This window comes from Boleophthalmus pectinirostris, unplaced genomic scaffold (genome assembly GCF_026225935.1).
Source record: "Boleophthalmus pectinirostris isolate CB_2022bp ecotype Guang Dong unplaced genomic scaffold, ASM2622593v1 HiC_scaffold_23, whole genome shotgun sequence".
NCBI lineage: Eukaryota > Metazoa > Chordata > Actinopteri > Gobiiformes > Gobiidae > Boleophthalmus > Boleophthalmus pectinirostris.
In genome coordinates, this window is record NW_026571207.1 from 35,347,961 (window position 1) to 35,367,734 (window position 19,774).

At 40.9% G+C, this 19,774-nt stretch overlaps 1 protein-coding gene across 1 annotated transcript; it reads right to left on the minus strand.

Annotated features, from left to right (window-relative positions):
• Positions 1 to 816: 816 nt before the first annotated feature.
• immt (inner membrane protein, mitochondrial (mitofilin)) lies at positions 817 to 19,580 on the minus strand. Its single transcript, XM_020919955.2, has 14 exons — positions 19,421 to 19,580; positions 16,905 to 16,969; positions 16,145 to 16,328; positions 15,317 to 15,443; positions 13,955 to 14,047; positions 13,727 to 13,873; positions 13,499 to 13,632; positions 9,876 to 9,979; positions 9,659 to 9,794; positions 8,493 to 8,622; positions 7,838 to 8,061; positions 5,244 to 5,375; positions 4,646 to 4,775; positions 817 to 3,477 (listed from the first exon to the last, which is right to left on the minus strand). Exons 1-14 carry the CDS (start codon positions 19,460 to 19,462, stop codon positions 2,870 to 2,872), a joined length of 2,256 nt encoding a protein of 751 aa, XP_020775614.2. The 5' UTR covers positions 19,463 to 19,580; the 3' UTR covers positions 817 to 2,869.
• Positions 19,581 to 19,774: the final 194 nt, after the last annotated feature.

Consider the following 19,774-nt stretch of genomic DNA (forward strand, 5'->3'; position numbering starts at 1 on the left):
TTTTGGTTAGATTTTGGCAATATGATTTGAGCCATAGAAGGCTGAATAAATTAATAAATTCTATGACTCATTTAAGAGTTTACACTGTTAAATTATTGTGTTTTTAAACCATATTGAAGATTTAGAATAGTTTTTGTGGTATAAATCTGCTCTTGGGTTGTGTCAGTGACATAAATCAATTTCAATATTATGGTCTAGATTTATTTCAGCAATGTATAACATCATTATAGCTCTGACCACTGACAAACTAGAAGTCGGACAAATTTGACTGAAATGAAAATATAGATGAACTTGCCTCATATTGAGACATAGGCCATCAAATCGCAACTTTTATCATACTTGCTTAGGTTTGTATGTCACATTTCAGCAAAAATGATGAGTATCTTTGAAAACGCATCAGTAAACTCCTAACCACAATGAGATTCTGATAACTTATATGCACCTATACATCAAATTTTTACAGACATTGCAATTTACAGGGGGAGCCAAACCTATATTACACCCATGTCATATTTTCTATTATATGTAAAGGATTTTTTTTTTTACTTGCCAGAGAGAACTTCCTGTTGTGTGTTCACACTTGTTGAGCTGTAATGTATAAGGTTGCAGGTGTCCTGGGTCTTAAAAAGACACATTACATATTGTGCTTTTGTATGCTATAGTTATAATCTATGACACCCATGGATCATTGTTGTATTCTGGGCATTTTAAATCACAATATTCATCTAACTCAAGTTAATAAAATTACAGGTTTAAAATTGCAGATTGTCACCACAAACCATCACAAGAAGGCATTGCACTAGCTGCAGAACTTAATAGAGAGCAATGGATCTTTTTTTATTTACTCCAAATTGCCTACAGAACAGGCCTAAATGCTACATGTTTCACTGATTAAGACAATACAACTTGACAACAAATTAGGAACACGGCAGTCAGTGTGTACCGGTGACTGAATATGGGGGTAGATCAGAGCAATGGCAATTTCGGAGCAGGAGAATAAAAATTACTCTGAACATGCTAATACACCTTCAGAGGGTAAATGAGAAGTGGAAACAAATAACATTGTTAAAAGTTCTGAAAAGTTGATTTGTTGATCATAATAGATGTCCTTTAATGCCATGACCACATAAGAAAACCCAAAAACATCATTACAATTCTGCACTCTGAAAAACAGATGCAGCCATATTGAGACCGAGATGTCCCAAATCGATTTTATATTGTTTATAGTTTACTGTGTGATTGGACCCAATTTCACAAATTATATGGTTCTCAATAAAATGTTATGTATTAGTCCATCACAAAAATTTTTATGTCATGCCTCTCATTTCATGAATTCAAACCCATATATTATACAGACTCATACAGTGGAGGAAATAAGAATTTGATTCTTTGCTGATTTCGTAGGTTTGCCCACTAACAAAGAAATGAACAGTCTAAAATTTTAATGGTAGGTTTATTTTAACATTGAGAGACAGAATATCAAAAAGAAAAAAATGCAGAAAATAACTTTAAAGAATATATATAAACGGATTTGCATTCTCAAGGCTGCAATCATTTCCTAGTGGCCATACCGGCCTGTCAAAGCCTGATCCTGTCAGATCTCAGAAGCTCAGCAGGGCCGGGCCTGGTTAGTACTTGGATGGGAGACACTGGGAAAATCAGGTGCAACAGGGGGGCGCCAGTCACAAAAACTGCTGTTAGGTCCTTCAGCAAGGCACTTCACCCACATTGCCTAGTATGAAAGTGGTGTATGCGTGAGTGATGGTGGTGGTCGGAGGGACTGACGGCCCTGATCGACATGGCAGCTGCGCTTCAGTCAGTCTGCCCCAGGGCAGCTGTGGCTACAAAAGCAGCTTATCACATCATGAAAAATGTTCTGTAAAGTGTCTTTGTGACAAATGTCTGTGAAAAGCGCTATATAAGTAAAAAATATACTTACTTTTGCACCTTTTCTTAACATATTTTTTTCTTCCACTCAAGTTTGTATGAATCTGCTTGGATACAGCACTCTGAACAACCAGTTCCTTTAGCAATGACCTTTTGTGGCCTCCTTGTGGAGGGTGTCAGTGACATCTGTCCAGTCAGCAGCGTTCCTGTGATTGTGTAACCCTCTGACCCAGACAGAATTGTAGGCTAATTAGCTGATTAGGGTGTGACACCATGACTTTCCAACATTCAGGTTTTTCACACTATTTACATTTTCTGAGACACAGAATTTTTCAATTCTTATAAGCCTTAATTATCAAAATGTCAAGAAACAAAGGCTTGAAAGCTTCACTCTGTGACATGAATCTATATAAAATATGGGTATGACTTTCTGAAATGAGAAATATATGACATATAGAACATTCAAATGTTTTGAGATGGACTAGTATATTGTAAATATAACCTTGAAATCATCTGGCAACTCTAAGCTCATGCATATAATGAATGCCTTTAAATGATAAGACTGCATTGTTTTTTGTATTTTGTAGTTCTTACTATAGTGCTCCACCTATACTTATTGGTGGTGCAGTATACGTTAAACCAAACAAAAAAACTACAGTGGTGCCACGTCATATGTTGTATGATGTGGGTGTGGGAAAGCTGGCATAAAAAGCTCTCACTGAATGTGTACAATTCTTTTGGGTTAGACCTTATTGTTATTGTTATTCCAGGTCCTGGACCAAGTGTTATCTACAGTTGAGTGTTCTTACTTTTTTTAAACTTTATTTTGATGTGCAGGTTTACAGGGGCAACTCCCAATAACAATTTGCAATCTATCTCTACCAGATAGGATCCATAACTTGGATTTTGTCATTCTTAAATAATTGCATTAACATTACGTGCATTAGCTGTCCTGTGTTGCAAGAAAAATGTGAAGTGCAGTCTAGGATGCCTGGCTGGTTCCTAAGCCCACAGCATTGGCGTAGGCCGACAGCAGACTGACCACCTGTCTAGTCTCCAGGGTGAGTCGCACCTCTGTGAGCCAGTCGTCCACCACACGTCGGGCCTCTCCTCTCAGCTGGTTCACCAGCTTGGCAGCCAACTCCAGGTCACCGTGTTCCAGGCAGTAGCTAGCATATGCCAACAGTTTAAAGGGGTCCAAGTCCTGGGCCTTGATCTGAGCGGGCGGAGCTTGGTGAGGAGCCTCAAAGAGCAACGCTGCCTGCAGGTATGAGAGGAAATACTGGTACAGGGAGTTATGAGATTCGTCAATCAGGGCCACCCTACGAGCCACCGGGCGCAGGGAGTGGAAGCGGCTGCGCAGAGATGCCTCACTGTAGATGCCCCTCTCCAAGGATTCTTTAGGCAAAGCTGCTGCCAGGGCCAGGGCAAACTCATTGTTTACGCAGCTCTCACGCACCACCTGTGCAGAGCTCTCCAGGGGAGAGGTTGTCGATTCACCTTGAGCCGTGCCCATGGCATGAGACAGAGCCTCAACAGCCAGCCAGAGCCTGTGAGCCCTCCGAGCCTCCTCCTCTGCTACCACATGACCTGGCAAAGCAAAGAGAAAACCATTTCACATTTAGCAACCAATGTGGATGTCTGTCACTGACAGACATCAGTAGTTTAAACACTTTTAGATGAACTAGATGAAGCATTGGTAATAATTAACAATAATAAATACTGTGATAAAAAGTATGAAATCATTCTCGTCTTAATTTTTCCAAATAAGAATCATTATCAACCAAAAGTTGCCACAAAAAGCCTGGTACCTGACATTTACTGTCTTAAGGCATATTCAGAAAAGTGCTAAAGTCTGCTAGTTTGATCTCAAGAAATTTATTTATTTATTTATTTTTCAGTTGGTTCGGATTGTATTCTCACATTTGACAAGTGGACTAAAAAACGTAAACAAATTCAAGTGTATGACAATCTGCACACAGATTGGACAGAGGACAAGGAGCGGGGCAAATCAGAGGCAAATGCACCTTTTGTTAGGCTCTGATAAATGTGAATAAAAGAAGAGAAACATTATAAAGTAGTCAGCCATCTTTTTTTTAAATCAAAGAAACAAACATCTGGACACAGTTAACGCATGAGGTGAAGTATAAACCAGGGGCTGAGATTCAGAATGAACACAGCAGCTTGTAGCGGGGTGGCAAGTGTCTGCACTAATAGAAACCCTGGGCCAAGAGCGCATGGTAACATGCGATTCATGCTCAATGCAATATGGGTGTCTCTCCAGATCTGGCGATTAACCGTGCCATTTGGCTTTAACAGAGCACAACACAAAGGACGGCTCGAGCTTTAACCGGGAGAGGCATTCGACAGCACTGTTATGAGTCACCGTGTCCCGGTGAGTCTCTCCATCCTTGAGGAGTCCAAAAAGGCGCATGATTTCTATATTTGTTTTGGATCAAGGCCTTTTGTATGCAGACCAGAAACAAACTGCGATTCGCTTGTCTGGTCAGGATCAGTCGGCTTGTCACCTGAAACGGACATTCAGTGGAACTGAACTCTAGTCCTTTTCGGATTGAAGTCTGTAAGTATGAATATGTCTTTAAAAGTGTGAAAAACATAACTAGTTAACACACAGAGGTCTTATTTTTACCTCAAGATCTGCTTATATAATTTATCTGTAAAGGGGCAAGATTAATTTTGCTCAAATACATGGCAACTATCAGGTACAGGCTGGTTAATGGTCTAATTAAAAGCCTACTGTCAATGGCCTCCTCCATGCCCTTGAGCCGCGCGTACGCCGAATTCATGTCCAGGGTGAAGTTATCCAACTGCTCCTGGGTCAGCTGCCGGTACAAGGTCTCCTGCTCCAGTAGCTTGCTGCTTAAAACCTAAAACAAGACCAACCATTTAGCAATAAGCTACAAGTCTACAACAGTTTAAATTGATTACAATATTTTTACATTATCTGTATGAATAAATACTGTAAATCACCTTAATGAAATTAGGGCTGCTCACTTAAATAAATTTCAATAGAGATAGGTGCAACTATTTTATATTGTCAATGATAAGGTAGGAATTTTTTTAGGGAGTTTTTTCATTGAAATACATGGAAAGCCATTTTAGTTTCAATTGAATATATATATATTTGAATATATATATATAATATTGTATATATATATTTATATGAGAGAGAGAGAGAGAGAGAGAGAGAGAGAGAGAGTGTGAGAGAGAGAGAGTGTGAGAGAGAGAGAGAGAGAGAGAGAGAGAGAGAGAGAGCGAGAGAGAGAGAGCGAGAGCGAGAGCGAGAGTGAGAGTGAGAGAGAGAGAGAGAGAGAGAGAGATGGGTGGACAGTGACCTGCTGGGCCTCTGATCTCAGCTCCTGTTCCTGGACTTTGAGCACGTCCTGGACATGGTCTGTGTGAGCTGCAGCTTGTCTCCTCAGCTGTGTCCTCATCTCTGCCTCCATCACCTCTCGCAGCTCTGCCAGCTACAACACATAAGCACACACAGATCCATTTAAACCCCAGGGACAGCCTGCACTTCACTGGACAATAATGCCCAGCAGACAAGTACCTATGAGGGGTTTTAACATATGACAGTACTTCATCTAGCAGTTCCCCAGTTGCTCTTTAGTCAGAGGAATCCCTCTCAGCTTAGCAGAAGCCACAAATGGAGCTCTGTACATTGAAGTTAAAAGGGGTGCATCAAACTGGCTATGAAATTAGCATTTGGATTATGTGGTCAAGGTATGATATAATTACACAATTCACCTCATGGTGTGATTTATTGCCATTAAAATAAAGCGTCTCACAGAATTAAAGAAAACATTTTTTCCCTCTTAAAAAGCCCCGACAAGCCTATTACTGTCACATTTCAAACTGAGATTTACAGTGTTAACACTTGCATGTTGATGCACTGAAACAGGGCAAAAAAATAATGCCAGTGTAGCAGGGAACATGTGAAATGTGCCATTTTGGTATGAACAAACTACTGATATAAAAAAGCTAAACAATCACCACTGCCAGATTTAAAGCAGGCCTATTATGCAAAATTGACTTTTCAGAGCTTTTAACCATGTTATAGCAGTTTTCCCATCTCCTTTACCCTCTCGCAGCTGTTTTTTGGAGTGATTTGTGCAAGTTTGTGCAACTTATTTTCAAGATGACAGTGATATGCGTAGCATTCGGCAGCGTTGCGCAGTCATTTTGGTATACATGAATAAAAAAATCAGCTGCTTGTTCAAGTGATGTCCAGCCATCCATAGGAGTTCCAGTGTTCCAGTTCTCTGAGTGATCATGTTAACATGTTTTATCAATTTTATCTGACATACTGTTTTTATTTGCAGATTCGACAAGAACACCAACCCCAATCAGAGTTGTCCGATATGACTGATAAATATACTGACTTCAGAATACACTGTGTGCACAATTATTAAACAAGTTTTTATTTATGAGGATTAATTTTATAATTGAAAATGTTAATAAACCTATTTATGAAAGTACAAGTGACGTTTTGGCCTTTTATAGGGCAATTACAATTATAGGGAAAATATTAATATGCAGAATTTTTACACAACTAAATGAAAAATGAAAATTTTTCCATTTCACTTGTTTATTTTAATCTGTCAGAATAGTAAACAACTAACAATTTACAAATAAACATTTCTTACATTTCAAAAAAAAAAAAATCTGTGACCAATATAGCCACTCTTCTCAATAATGTTCATAAGCCTTCAATTCATTTAGTCTGTCAGTTTCTTTATCTGTTGACTTTTTGTGCAGCAGCCACCACAGCCTCCCAGACACTGTTCTCAGAGGTTATGTTTCTTGTTCAGTGATGGTCGAGTTTCAATCTTCCATACCTTGGCCATGTCTCTGAGCACTGAATACTTCTGGGCACATCGCCAGATATGTTTAAATTCAATAAGAATTCAAATTTATATAGCTTGGAGTTGGAGAACATGCATAAAAATCATGATATGGTTAAAATACCCATTCCCATTTGCCTAATAATTGTGCACACAGTGTAAAGTAAACAAAGGCTCAAAATTGCACCTACGCCTACAAATTGTTTGGTCTTGTTTATTATAACAATAAACTGGTTATCTAAAAATATAAGTAAGGGGGGTACGTGGACCTCGAACTCACGTCATCTGTGCAGAACAAAACACGCAGTCTGACGACTAAACTAGGCTACATCAACTCAGAAAACTCTCTTTAAACACCTGTATTTGTCCTGCACCTTACTGCCACGGCTCCAGCAGGCAGGTTATTGATATTGGACAAGTTAGCATTGTTAATAAAAGTGTGATTAAATTTTTTTCCCATGTGATTCATGTTTTCTTATCGTTGAACAATAAAGTTTGCAGAAGGTTGCATGATGATGTTTTAAGAGGACCCAGCTTTTAATAAAGCTAATATCCATCCATCCACATTCTTCCACTTATCCCAGGTCAGGTCGCAGGGGAAGCAGTCTAAGCAGGGACTCCCAGACTTCCTTCACCCCAGACACGTCCTCCAGCTCCTCTCGCTCGAGCCACCTCAACTGGCTCCTCTCGACGTGGAGGAGCTCCTCCCGTGTGACTGAGCTCCTCCCCCTATCTCTAAGGGAGCGCCCAGCCAACCTGCAGAGGAAATTCATTTCGGGCGCTTGTATCCGCGATCTCGTCCTTTCAGTCATTACCCAGAGTTGATGACCATAGGTGAGGGTAAGAACAAAGACTGACCGCTTTTTCGTTTTTGGCTCAGCTCCCTCTTCCCCACAACGGTCTGATAAAGCTAATATTTCGTTTTAAACACAGTATCAGTGTTTCTCAACAAAGGCAGAATTTGTACTTGTACCATTTGGCAGCGAACACTAAAAGGGGACAGCTACTGAAATAACACAAGGAAAAGCAAAAAGTCTATAAAGATTCCAAGTACAGTTCCTGGTGCACACTGTATGTGGTACCTTCCTCTCCTGCTCGAGTCGTGCGTCCTCCCTTGTGTGCTGTAGAGCGCTGTCCACAGCGGACTCTAAGGCCTTCTGGTGCTCCAGCCTCTGCTGCTCCAAAGCCGACTCCATGTGGATCTGCTCTCGGACCCTCTGCTCAGCTAGCTCTCGGTTCAGCTGGTCAATCCGACGGTGGGCATGTGCAATCAGTGCATTCAGGTCATCCGTGGTCAGTTTGCCAGCTAACAGAGAGAAACAGAAAACATGATTTCAGTTAAGTTTTGCAAGACTTCTGTCACTGAAATCATCAACTAAAATATTAGGATGTAAGGGCTTATTCAAATATAAAAGCTGTGTAGTGTTTAAAAGGTCCTATATTACGCAAAACTGACTGTTGTGAGCGTTTAGCCATGTTAGAATGCTGTTACCTCATAATTGGAGTTGTACACGTTACATGTTAGAGTAATCCTGAATTATTAGCAATTCATCTAGAAACCACTCACCCATTCACAACTACAGACATTCAGACATCTTGTCTGAATGTCTGTGGTTGGAGGCATACAATGGAGGCAAGCTGGGTTAAGTATCTTGCCTTAGGACACAATGACAGCATTCATTTGTGTTAGCTGAATCTAAACGTCAGTCCTATAAGTTTTGTGAGTGGCATTCATACTGAGGCTCTTCCAGTTGGCCTGAATCTCTGGAGTGAGACTGCTAACTTCCCTCTGGAACTGCAACTTGGCTTCATTCACCAGTTCACTGTACTGAGACACAACCTTGGACTCAGACTCCGCTGCCTGCACCTGGAGTAAGAAAAAAAAAAGCACCATTACACAGTATGACTTCACCAGCAACAGATGAGAGGTCAAACTTAAAACACCCTTCTGCAGAGGCAGATAAATGGTGTCAAGGATAAGAAACAACTGAACCTAAGACTGCCAGTGCCTTAAAAGTTTGGAGGCAATGCCTCATGTAAAAACCCAGACCTTCCAGATTTCACTCACTGAGCTGTACTCACTATCCCTTTTTGGTCTATAAATTTGTGTAATAAGAAGATTTACTGGACAATGTTGGTCTAAACACCCGATGGCTTTCAAAGCAGTTACCTTAAATGACAAATAGCATTTAAAGCACATTTGGACATTGTTTAAAGGAAAAAATATATATTGTCAGTCTCTGCTCTAGTATACAGTATATATCAGTTGTCAGCCAAATTATCAGCATCAGTATTGAAACAGAAAAGGCTGTATTGGTGCATCCCCGATGTAAACAATTTAAAACCAAAATGACCAGGCTCACAGCAGCAGTTACAGAGAGAGGTGTGACAATTTTTCAATGTAACTTCAGCTGGAGTCGATGGAGCTGGAAGCGCATGTAAACTTGAGCAGTTGTAGCTTAAAAAGTCCTCCACATAGGGACTTGTAGCTCACATATTCAGACAGAGGACACTTTAAACTCTGTCCCAGTTTTTATTTCATAGTGATATGATAATACTGATGCAAATAATCAGTACTAAAGCGTGCATCTAATTCACCTGTGAATAGTGAAGAGCATGTAGTGTAATTTAAAAAAGATCCACAAATATATTTAGGCCTTCTTCATCTATAACTTATTTTAAAGTAAGAAAGAAGGAGAGAGAAGCATAACAATTGTTATCAGTAAAAGCTATATTTTATTCAAACATGTTTACCTCATATTTTGGGATGCAGATATTTATGAAATTTTAAATATATATAATTCATATTGCTTCTAAATAAATTAAATGTACCAAACATGTTCTATCATATGAGAATGATGGAACAGGCAGAAGAATTCTGATTGTGTAGATATGAGAGGTACCTTAGTCACCACTTTATCCAGGTCCACTACCATTTTGTGCAGGTTTTCCTCAGCTGCCAACACTAGGGGGCGTGCTGCTGAGACTGTTAAGCTCTTAGATTTGTCGATAACACCCTTGAGGCCCTCCAGAGCCTCCCTGCCAAGGATAAAGGGTACATGCATAAGTGAGCATGTTAGACAAAGCCTCACAGTGTATACAGTGTATATAGGGCCTTACCGAGCATTTAGCAGAGCTGCATGTGCATCATCCACAGCACTGCCTCTGTTTATCAGAGCAGCTTCTAGATCCTTCCACTGGGCAGACTTCTCCTCAGCTGGAACCTAGACAAAAAACAGGCCATTAATATTTGGCCTTAACGATAACTGAATCCAAAATTTGTTTATTACACCTGACAAGAGATAATAGATAGTTGTGCATCACAGATGTTGTACACATCAAAACTGGAAATTGTTTGGTGTGTGCCATGACAATGTAGGAGGATTTGAGAACATATTGGGGAAATATACAGTTATAATGAAAAGAACACATCAAAACACATCAGATCTAAATGTGAGAAAAATCTGTTAGATATCTATACAAAAACCGACAGGGCAATGTCTTGGGGGAAAAAAAAGGCTGTCACCTCTTTTAATGGAAGAGAACAGGTGCACTAGAGTGACAACAATGAGACAACCCCTTAAACAGGACTGGTTTTGCATGTGGAGGTCATTTCAAGTTTCTCCCTCTTGGTCTTTTTTGGCTGCTTTGGCTAGAGTGATTATCACCAGTGGGAATATGAGGCCAGTTCCTTAACCCTACATAAGTTGCACAGATGGTCACACTTCTCTAGGATGGCACATCTGGACATGCCGTTGCAGGAAGATTTAATGTGTCTCCCAGTGCAATCTCCAGAACATGGAGGGGTTTTCAAGAGTTAATCTAGGAGAGCTGCACAGGGTCGTAGAAGGTCCTCAACTCATCAGCAGGAGCCATATCTGCTCCTTTGTATAAGGAGGAACAGGGTGAGTAGGCCCTGTGACCTACAGAAAGACCTCCAGCAGGACACTGTGGCGAATGTCTCTGCCCAAACAATCAGAAACAGATTTCATGAAGGTGTCTTAAGGGAACAATGTCTTGTAACGGGCCCTATGCTCACTGCTTTTTACAGATTAGAGCAGGTTCACTCTGAGCTCCTGTGATAGACGTGAAAGTCTGGAGAAGACAAGGAGAACGCTATGCTGCCTGCAGCATCATTCAGCATGACCAGTTTGATGGTGAGTCAGTGATGGTCTGGGGAGGTATATCCATGGAGGGACGCACAGACCTCTACTGGCTAGAAAACAGTAGTCTGACTGCCATTATGTATCAGGATGAAATCCTTGAACCCACTGTCAGACCCTACGCTGGTGCAGTAGGTCCTGGGTTCCTCCTGATGCATGACAATGTCCGGCCTCATGTGGCAGAAGTCTGCAGGCAGAACCTGGAGGATGAAGGGATTGATACAATAGGCTCTATACACGCTTACGTCACAAACCAGGAAGATGTCTGGAAATATGTCATGACAACTTCTGGCAGGCGCTGTTCGCGTTAGTAACAAAATCAAGGAAAATTTAGAAAATGACCCAGTTTTCTTCATCTACCGAGAGCACTGGGTACATGCAATTACAAGAGATGATTCAAGATTATTCCACAACAGCACATACGTATGCAGTCTTCATTTTACCGCTAATGACATTTACTTCAATGGGTTTTATCACAGTCGCTAAGGCAAGCCCAGTCGGTAACTACACCGCAAATTGTCATCATGTTTCCAAACATCTTCCTGGTCTGTGACGTAAGCATGAATAGAGCCTATTGAATGGCCCTCATGATCACATGATTTAAACCCGATAGAACACCTCTGGCAGGGACATTATGTTTGAGTCCATCAGACGCTGCCAGGTTGCTCCTCAGACTCTACAGGAGCTCAGTGATGCCCTTACACATATCTGGGACGACATCCCACAAGACACTATCTGCCATGCCACAACATTCTCAAACATGCAGACAAGCATGTGGGGGCCACACAAGATATTGAGATGCATTTTGAGTTTCAGAAATTAAATTTGAGGCAAAATGGACTTTGTGGATCTGGAGAAGGCAATCGATCGTGTCCCTCGTGGTGTCCTGTGGGGGGTGCTCTGGGAGTATGGGGTCCTGGGCCCTTTGCTAAGGGCTGTCCGGTCCCTGTATGACCGGAGCAGGAGCTGTGTTCATTGCCGGCAGTTAGTCAGACCTGTTCCCAGTGCAGGTTTGACTCCGCCAGGGCTGCCCTTTGTCCCTGGTTCTGTTCATTGTATTTATGGACAAAATGTTTAGGCGCAGTCAGGGGCCGGAGGGGGTCCGGTTTGGGGACCACAGGATCTCATCTCTGCTGTTCGCAGATGATGTTGTCCTGTTGGCTTCATCAAACCAGGACCTGCAATGTGCACTGGGGCGGTTTGCAGCCGAGTGTGAAGCGGCTGGGATGAAGATCAGCTCTTCTAAGTCTGAGACCATGGTTCTCCACTGGAAAAAGGTGGCTTGTCCTCTCCAGGTGGGTGGAGAGTCCTTGCCTCAAGTGGAGGAGTTCAAGTATCTCAGGGTCTTGTTCACAAGTGAGGGGAGGACAGAACGTGAGATTGACAGGTAGATTGGTGCAGCATCTGCAATGATGCGGTCTCTGTATAGGACCATGGTGAAGAGGGAGCAGAGTTGAAAGGCGAAGCTCTCGATTTATCGGTCAATCTTCGTTCTTACTCTCACCTATGGTCATGAGCTCTGGGTAATGACCGAAAGGTCAAGATCGCGGATACAAGTGCTCGAAATGAGTTTCCCCCGCAGGGTGGACCCGCGGGAAGATCCAGGACATGCTGGAGTGACTATGTCTCTCGGCTAACCTGGGAATGCCTCAGGGTCCCCCAGAGGAGCTGGAGGATGTGTCAGGGGTGAAGGAAGTCTGAGAGTCCCTGCTTAGACTGCTGCCCCCGCGGCCCCAGATAAGTGGAAGAACATGGATGGATGGATGGAGATCTGATGTGTTTTCCTTAAATATTTTTCAGCCAAGTGCAATAAAAAGCTGTCACATAGAATAGGTCCTTAGTATTAATAGGCCATCATAAAGAACATATGAATAACTGTGTATTCAGAGCGTGGAAGTCCCTTGATGTACTTATATGCTGACTTTTTCCATTTGGTTTCATAGTTGACTGAACAGAAATTAAAGGAGCCAATGCAGTCCTTATTATGGGTGGGTTGTTTCCTCATCAAGAACATACCTGGAGTTGTGTTTTGTTTCATTCACATGTTTAAACACATAAACCCTGCACATTTAGGCCCAGTTCTTCTCTCAAACAGAAAACACTTCTACCTTGTGATGTCATGTGGTAATACAGAAGTTAAAAATGTTTGTGTAAAACTTACTCTTGTGAGCTTTAAGTCATGTTAGAATGTTGTTACCTCATCCAAAACACAGTTAGTTTTGTTTTGAATCCTTTATCATTAGTCTGTCTACATCGCCAAAGCTCAAAACGCTCCCTTCCACCTCAGGATGTCATGAAACATCACAATGTAAAAGACAGTTTTCAGCTACCTTTTATATTTTGTTCAGTAGAGATGTGCAAAGTTAGTTTGGACCAAAGTTATTTCCCAGTTTTTTTCATTTCATAACGCATACTAGCATCCTAATTATTCACAGTTATGAGTTTATAAGCATTTGAGTTAATAATAGAAAATAAATTGGGTACAAACACTTTTACTCTTTAATATGCAGCTAGGTGTGAATAGACTAGTAATACTTATTCTTATCACCCTAGACACCCGTCCCTTTTCTGGCAGCATACCTCAGCTTCCATAGCCTCCTTCAGCTTCTGGGTATGCTTTGAAATGGCCTGCAGTGCCACCTCCTGGGCTCCAATAGCTGTGAGTGTGGCTTTGGCCGAGTTTGCCAAGGACTCTTCCAAGTTTACTGAAAGAGCTGGTGAAAAGAGGACATGTGTTATAGATCAGTATATTCCATGACATTTTTCACTTACAGCTAAATACTGAAGAGAGGAAGAATGCAATTTTACAGTCTAAGATGTCCTTTTCTGCTTGGTCCTGCTGAGCAAGTCTTGCTGCGACCTCTTCCACTGGGCGCTCTTTTAATGTTTCTGGGGCCAGTGCTGTATCTAGTGCAGGTAAAGCAGCTTCACACTCATGGCATTCCTCAGGCATTTCTAAAACAGAAATAAAAACATCTGTTCATTTGTCATAAGATCAAGGTTAGACTAAGTCAGCTAAGTTGTTTAATCACATACCCTTCAATACAGCTGCTTCTGTGTCATGTGGAGCTGGGACTGACTGGACTTCACTCATGGCTGAAATGATGTGAGTGGCCTCAGCAGAAGCTTCTGTAAAAATGTGACTTATTTGATTCTACACAGAAGAAATGTTTTAAAATTTAAAAAGCAGATTGTCAAACTCAAGAATGTGCACTACCCTACAGACCGTCACTTAGTGAGTGCGCAGAATTGCAGAGCCCCAAGGAGATTAAGAAGAACACAAGTTTGTGAAATAAACATCCTTATTTTAATTTAAAACCAAATCATAACTATTCAAAAGCAAAATGTAGATAGCTACTGTGTATTATGAAATCGCTATTCAATTCACACCTTATCTTATTTACTGTAGATGTTTCTCAACCGCAGAGATAAATCATTGCAATGTTTTCTTGGGTCACTCTTCAGTGACCTTTACAGCGGAAGCACAGCGTGACACAAACTGCCTTTAGCTGAGATTTGAATCAAAGGCAATAAGGTAATGAGGGTCTGGTACATACTTTATATTGCCTGTTACCACTGGGGGCTTTTTAGCATATCGGCTATTGGCCCTAAATCTCCCGAACAAGCAGATATATTCTGACTGACCTGCTGCCTAAAAATTCACACAAAGCTTTGTTTTAAAACTTTAAAGTGAAGAATTGCACACAATTTGACTCCACAGCTCTCTTAAGGATGAGGGCAAGTTTGTAACAAATTTTAATTAAACCATTTGGGGGAAAATAATAAAAATTGGCCCCCAAAATATCGGCAGAACTTATCGGCCTAATTGTGTTGTAAGTATTGGTATTGGCCTTGAAAAAAACATATCTAGTTACCACATGTAATTATTTGCAGCAGTTTTGCTCATGCTGTTGCCATCAGCTGGTCAGAAATTACATCTGGTAATTGTCATAATAATTTAAAAATTCTAATAAAAATATTCACAGCACAAAAAAGCACCAACTAAGCAAAAAACTGTTCATACACACTTTTGTAGTTTCCAGCTGCTATTTACTGTGGGAGTAAAGGCACAGTATGGCGGATCAGAACTGCATGCAGTCCATTAGCATAGTCTATTATTCACTAGATGTATATAATTGTTTCTCTATGTAAATTTCTACTTGCATAACAAGAAACATAATTTTGATGGGTGCAGATATACTGGGAAAAGACACCACGCTATTATGTTAAAGACATGGGGGCTGATCTTGCCCAACTACTAATCTACTAAAACAACTGTGAATTTCTTACCATGAGAGATGTCTTTTGAGGCAATGAAAATTAAATTTTCATTGCCAAATTCACTGTAAAATTTTTTTTTTTGTTTCACATGTCCTCCTTCCCAAAAATGTCCCTTACCTTCTATAGTTTGGGCTGCAGGTCCCAGGGGCGCACTTGGCTTCTCCATCACATCTTTCACCTTTGTTGCTGGTTTTGGTTCTTTGAGGGTCTTTTCCATCATGCTATGTGGCTGGCTCATTTCCATCTACAATACAGCATGTAAATACAATTAAAAACTCATTCTTGGTTGCTCGGTCCCATGATGGGGACATGGGTGCACATTATTTTTAGCCTTATTAGCTACAGCAGGTTTGCTAATATGTTTCATGTTATGTTTTATAGTGTAATGCTGCTCCTCATTCTCACAAAATGTTACAATGCACAAATAATCTGACTAGAGTAATTAAACTTCAAATTAAGTATTAATTCTCCAACATTTTCACACACTATATAATATTTGGGTGACTACAGTCTGTTCTAGGGCCCGGCCTATATATATCGATATTATCAGCCGATACGGGGACTTGGAGACATATCGGCTATTGGCCTATTGCCTATATGGGTCGAAAGTCCATATGGGCATGTTATACCTTGTTATGAAGCATAGGCTCTCTATATGGAGTCCAATATTAATCCAATTTACAAAGAGATAAATGTCCTAATAAGTGGCATGGTACCAGTATTTATCAGAGGAGTCATTTGTCTGTGACACCGTACAGCTTCGAAATATATCCAGTTAAGGATTTACAATGAATTTTAACATCACAAAATATATTGGCCGTTATATATCAGTTATCGGCACCTCCAAAGCCTGTTATATTGGTATCATATCGGCTCCCAAAAAAATCTGTCATATTGATCTGGCCCTAGTCTGTTCCTATTGAAAGGGCTTCCTGGCATTCCAACCTTTTTCTTTATTGGTAAAGGATCTACAGCTGGTCCCAAAGCTGCACCTAACAGCCAGTCTGCATATGGCACATTTTTCTCCATTGTGGATCTGAACTTCGGGTCCCATTTGGCGTAGAGCACCGTCCCTCCAATGCCTCCCACCACTGAGATCAGACCGGCAGTCACCACTTTAACTCCAGTGCTGTAATAAAAATTAAAAAAAAAACTTTTACAAGAGAAAACCATTAACTACACCATGAAACCATTGAAAATAATATATTTGCCAAAAACAATGTATTAAAATGTTTACTTTGTTACAGTTTTGTTTTAGAAGTTCCCCCTCCCTTTGCTCCCTGCACTAAGTCACACTTCATGAGTGACGTCATTACAATTATACAGTTACAAAGATTACCAATTACAATTGGTGAGTATTACATTAATGAAAATACTGCACATAATTTTAGTGTATTATTTTTGTATATTTATGGAGACTTGCGAGAATGGGTATCGTAAGCTTGTGGGCTTAGCATTGAACGGAATCACACTGGTAACTGTAAGGACGGTTTGAATAAGGCCTGGGAGAGATTTCCAAAATACTCAAACATGCATGGATGACACCTAAAATCTTTTCAATGTTATAACACAGTAGAAAGTTGTTTTAATACCCTGTCTTTAAGAATAAGATTCATTAAGTGTAATTTTAGGTTATACAATTTCATTTTCAACAAGTAGCTGGTATAACGTCGTAATGGTAAAAACATGTTTGTGTTTGAGGTACCTGGTCTCTCCTGTGGTGTAGTGCCGTTGCTGTAGATTGTTAAGGTGTGTTCGTCCATAGTTACACTGAAAGAGATAAAACAGTATTATGCTTTTTACAGCATGCAAAAATCATAAGCACACAAAACTTAAGGGTCACTTCAGTTGAACACTTATTTATGTATTGTTTTCACTTTACTATACAGATGCATTCCTTTTGTTACTTGTGAACACTGTAAATAAACGGGGAAAATCATTCTGTTGTATGATAGGGAAAAATGTATCACTCAGTCCAGTAATACTAACTATAATACTTGACCAGGATAATAATGTCCATTCATGTTCTCTGGTGGAAGATATCATTTGGCTTAGTAAATCACAGTCGCTTTGACATCATACTTCCCAACACTGGCTACACGTGTAACTGAATACATGTACCGAAAGTATCTTTTCAGAATACATATTGTTAGTACTTGTATTCCGGTACAGTTTCTTTTTCATTTGGTTGTATTCAGAATAACAAGTACATTTTCCCAAAATCAAAGTACTACATTGCAATTGACTGATCTTTAAATTTAGACCTCAAACTGCATATAATCAGTGAGAACAACAGAAAACACAGCTCTTGTGTTGAGAACATTTGTGATTTTTCCTTCTCCAATTATTGATAGAAAATGCAGAACAAGTGTCAAAACAAACATGAAACCGTTTTTAACTTATGTTACGTTTTTACACTATAATTTAAACGCAACTCCTTTAGAAGATATATAGTGAACAAAATATATATTTTGAGATTGTGTAGATGATAAAGTCAAGTTTATGGCGCAAAAAATAAGTTTGACTGTAGCTGTTTTGCACCAGGTTTGATTTCATAAATTCCAAACCATTGAGAACTAAACGCGTGAGTAGAGCATTGTGAGAATGAAGTGGGTCATTTACGCTTGGCCAGTGTTGGGAGTAATGCGTTATAAGTTAACTCGTTATAAGTAACGAATTACAGTAATGCATTACTTTTTCCTGTAACGCAGTAATGTAAGGCATTACAGGGGAAAAAATAGTAATATTTTACTCAGTACAAATGTGAGTAACTCGCGTTACAATGTTTTTTTAACCTGGATTGAAGTGGTGGGTTTTTCTTCATACAAATTAGCTAAAATCACTGCGATATCAGCAGTGGTGAAACGCCGGAGATGCGCCCTCGTAGACCGTCAGGTAACTGCGGGTGAAAGGACTGACAAAGAACTCCACGCTGACCTGGGTCAGTTCTGGTTTAGACCTGGTTTACACTCGTCCCTCCCTCTATCGCAGTTCACTTTTCGCGGTCTCGCAGATTATTATTTTTTTGTGCAATTTTGCATGCCCTTTTTTTTTTACATTATATGAATGCGTATTGCGTTCCTCCCGCTGCGTCCTGACTGGCCAAGGGACTCCTGTCTCCTGTACAGTACAGAATGTGTTCAGATGCCAGATTTAAATACATGTTCAATCTCTAGCAGTGTGATTCTGAAGTGCTGTATGTTTGTAAGTTTTCTCCCCGACGAAACCCACAACGTCGACGAAACATTCTGCACCGACAAAGACTCCTGCGCTCACACCCAAAAGACAGAGGAAGATCTAACCATCACACAAAAAGTTGGACTTCTGGACACGCTGAAGGAAGGTAGAAGTTACGCGCTGTAACAGACTCTTGCACCGGCTCGGGTACCTGCAAATAGTTGCTGAAATCAGGACCACGAGCCCGAGCAGCAGTTTGTCCATAAAGAGCGATCAGGCGACAGTCGCTCTTACCTCCATGAGGTGCAGAGCAGAGCCGCTCCTTTCTCCTGCGGTCACCTTCGAGCCCGTCCCGACAGTGAGTCCTGTTTTAGTCCTAGTTCAGTTCTGGTTTAGACCTGGTTTAGACCTGGTTTAGACCTGGTTTAGACCTGGTTTAGACCTGGTTTAGTCCTGGTGTAGACCTGGTTTAGTCCTGGTTTAGACCTGGTTTAGACCTGGTTTAGACCTGGTTTAGACCTGGTTTAGTCCATATACAGCGCAAAAGTTATTTTGGTGAGAGTAACTTAAAGTAATGCAATAGTAATGTAATTCCTTACATTTTAAAATGCAGTAATATTGTAATGTCACGAATTACTTTGAAATGACAGTAATAGGTAATAAATAACGCATTACAGTTTCAATTAACTTGCCCAACAGTGCGCTTGGCCCTGGCCGCTTCAGGAGGTTTTGTCGGAGGGTGTTTAGTCTGTACTCAGTCTATGGAGGGCGTGTTTCCATTATTAGCTATCTGCCATTTTGGTAAAGTAGCAAACGGCCAAACAGTTTTACACAGGCACACGGCCATGCATGAGCCGATTTAGATCTGAATAGAACACAGAATTCACACAGAAGCCACGAGGCAAATGAACGTGTTAGATCTTCGTACTGCTCACGGTCCAGCCCCTATGGCACCTTGAGCAGGCTGTGGGTCACTGAATGAAAAGTCCGCACAAGACGCCCGAGTGCGTTAACAGAGCGCGCAGTGCATAAACCTGCTCTTACCCGGGCGGTGGTCTTCGCCCCTCTCATACAGGCCCGCAGCATGGTCACGGCCTCCGCTTTACTCCGTTAAAGGACCGAAAGTACCCAAAGGACACGGTGCACACTTGACAGGAGCAAGGGGTAATGGTGCCAGACTGTCTGCATGAAACGGCCGAGAGCCCCCTACTGGAGCGGAGTGTTCCTGTCACGCAGTCCGAGACGGGCCCATCGATGTATTCAAATAATAGAGTGCATACAGTTCCCAAAAGCACAAGATAATTTTCGATATAACCAAACGTCATATAAAACATTTATAATACCCCTTTTTTCTTTAGCTAAAAGAGCCATTTGTGAGCCATATGGCTTCACAAATAG

Coding starts and splice junctions, on each gene's coding strand:
- immt (XM_020919955.2), bottom strand. CDS start 19,462: ATGCTGCGGGCCTGTATGAGAGGGGCGAAGACCACCGCCCGG. Junction 16,970..19,420: donor GGGCGAAGACCACCGCCCGG/GTAAGAGCAGGT, acceptor TATCTCTTTCAG/TGTAACTATGGACGAACACA. Junction 9,980..13,498: donor AGGAGGCTATGGAAGCTGAG/GTATGCTGCCAG, acceptor TTTTTTGTCTAG/GTTCCAGCTGAGGAGAAGTC.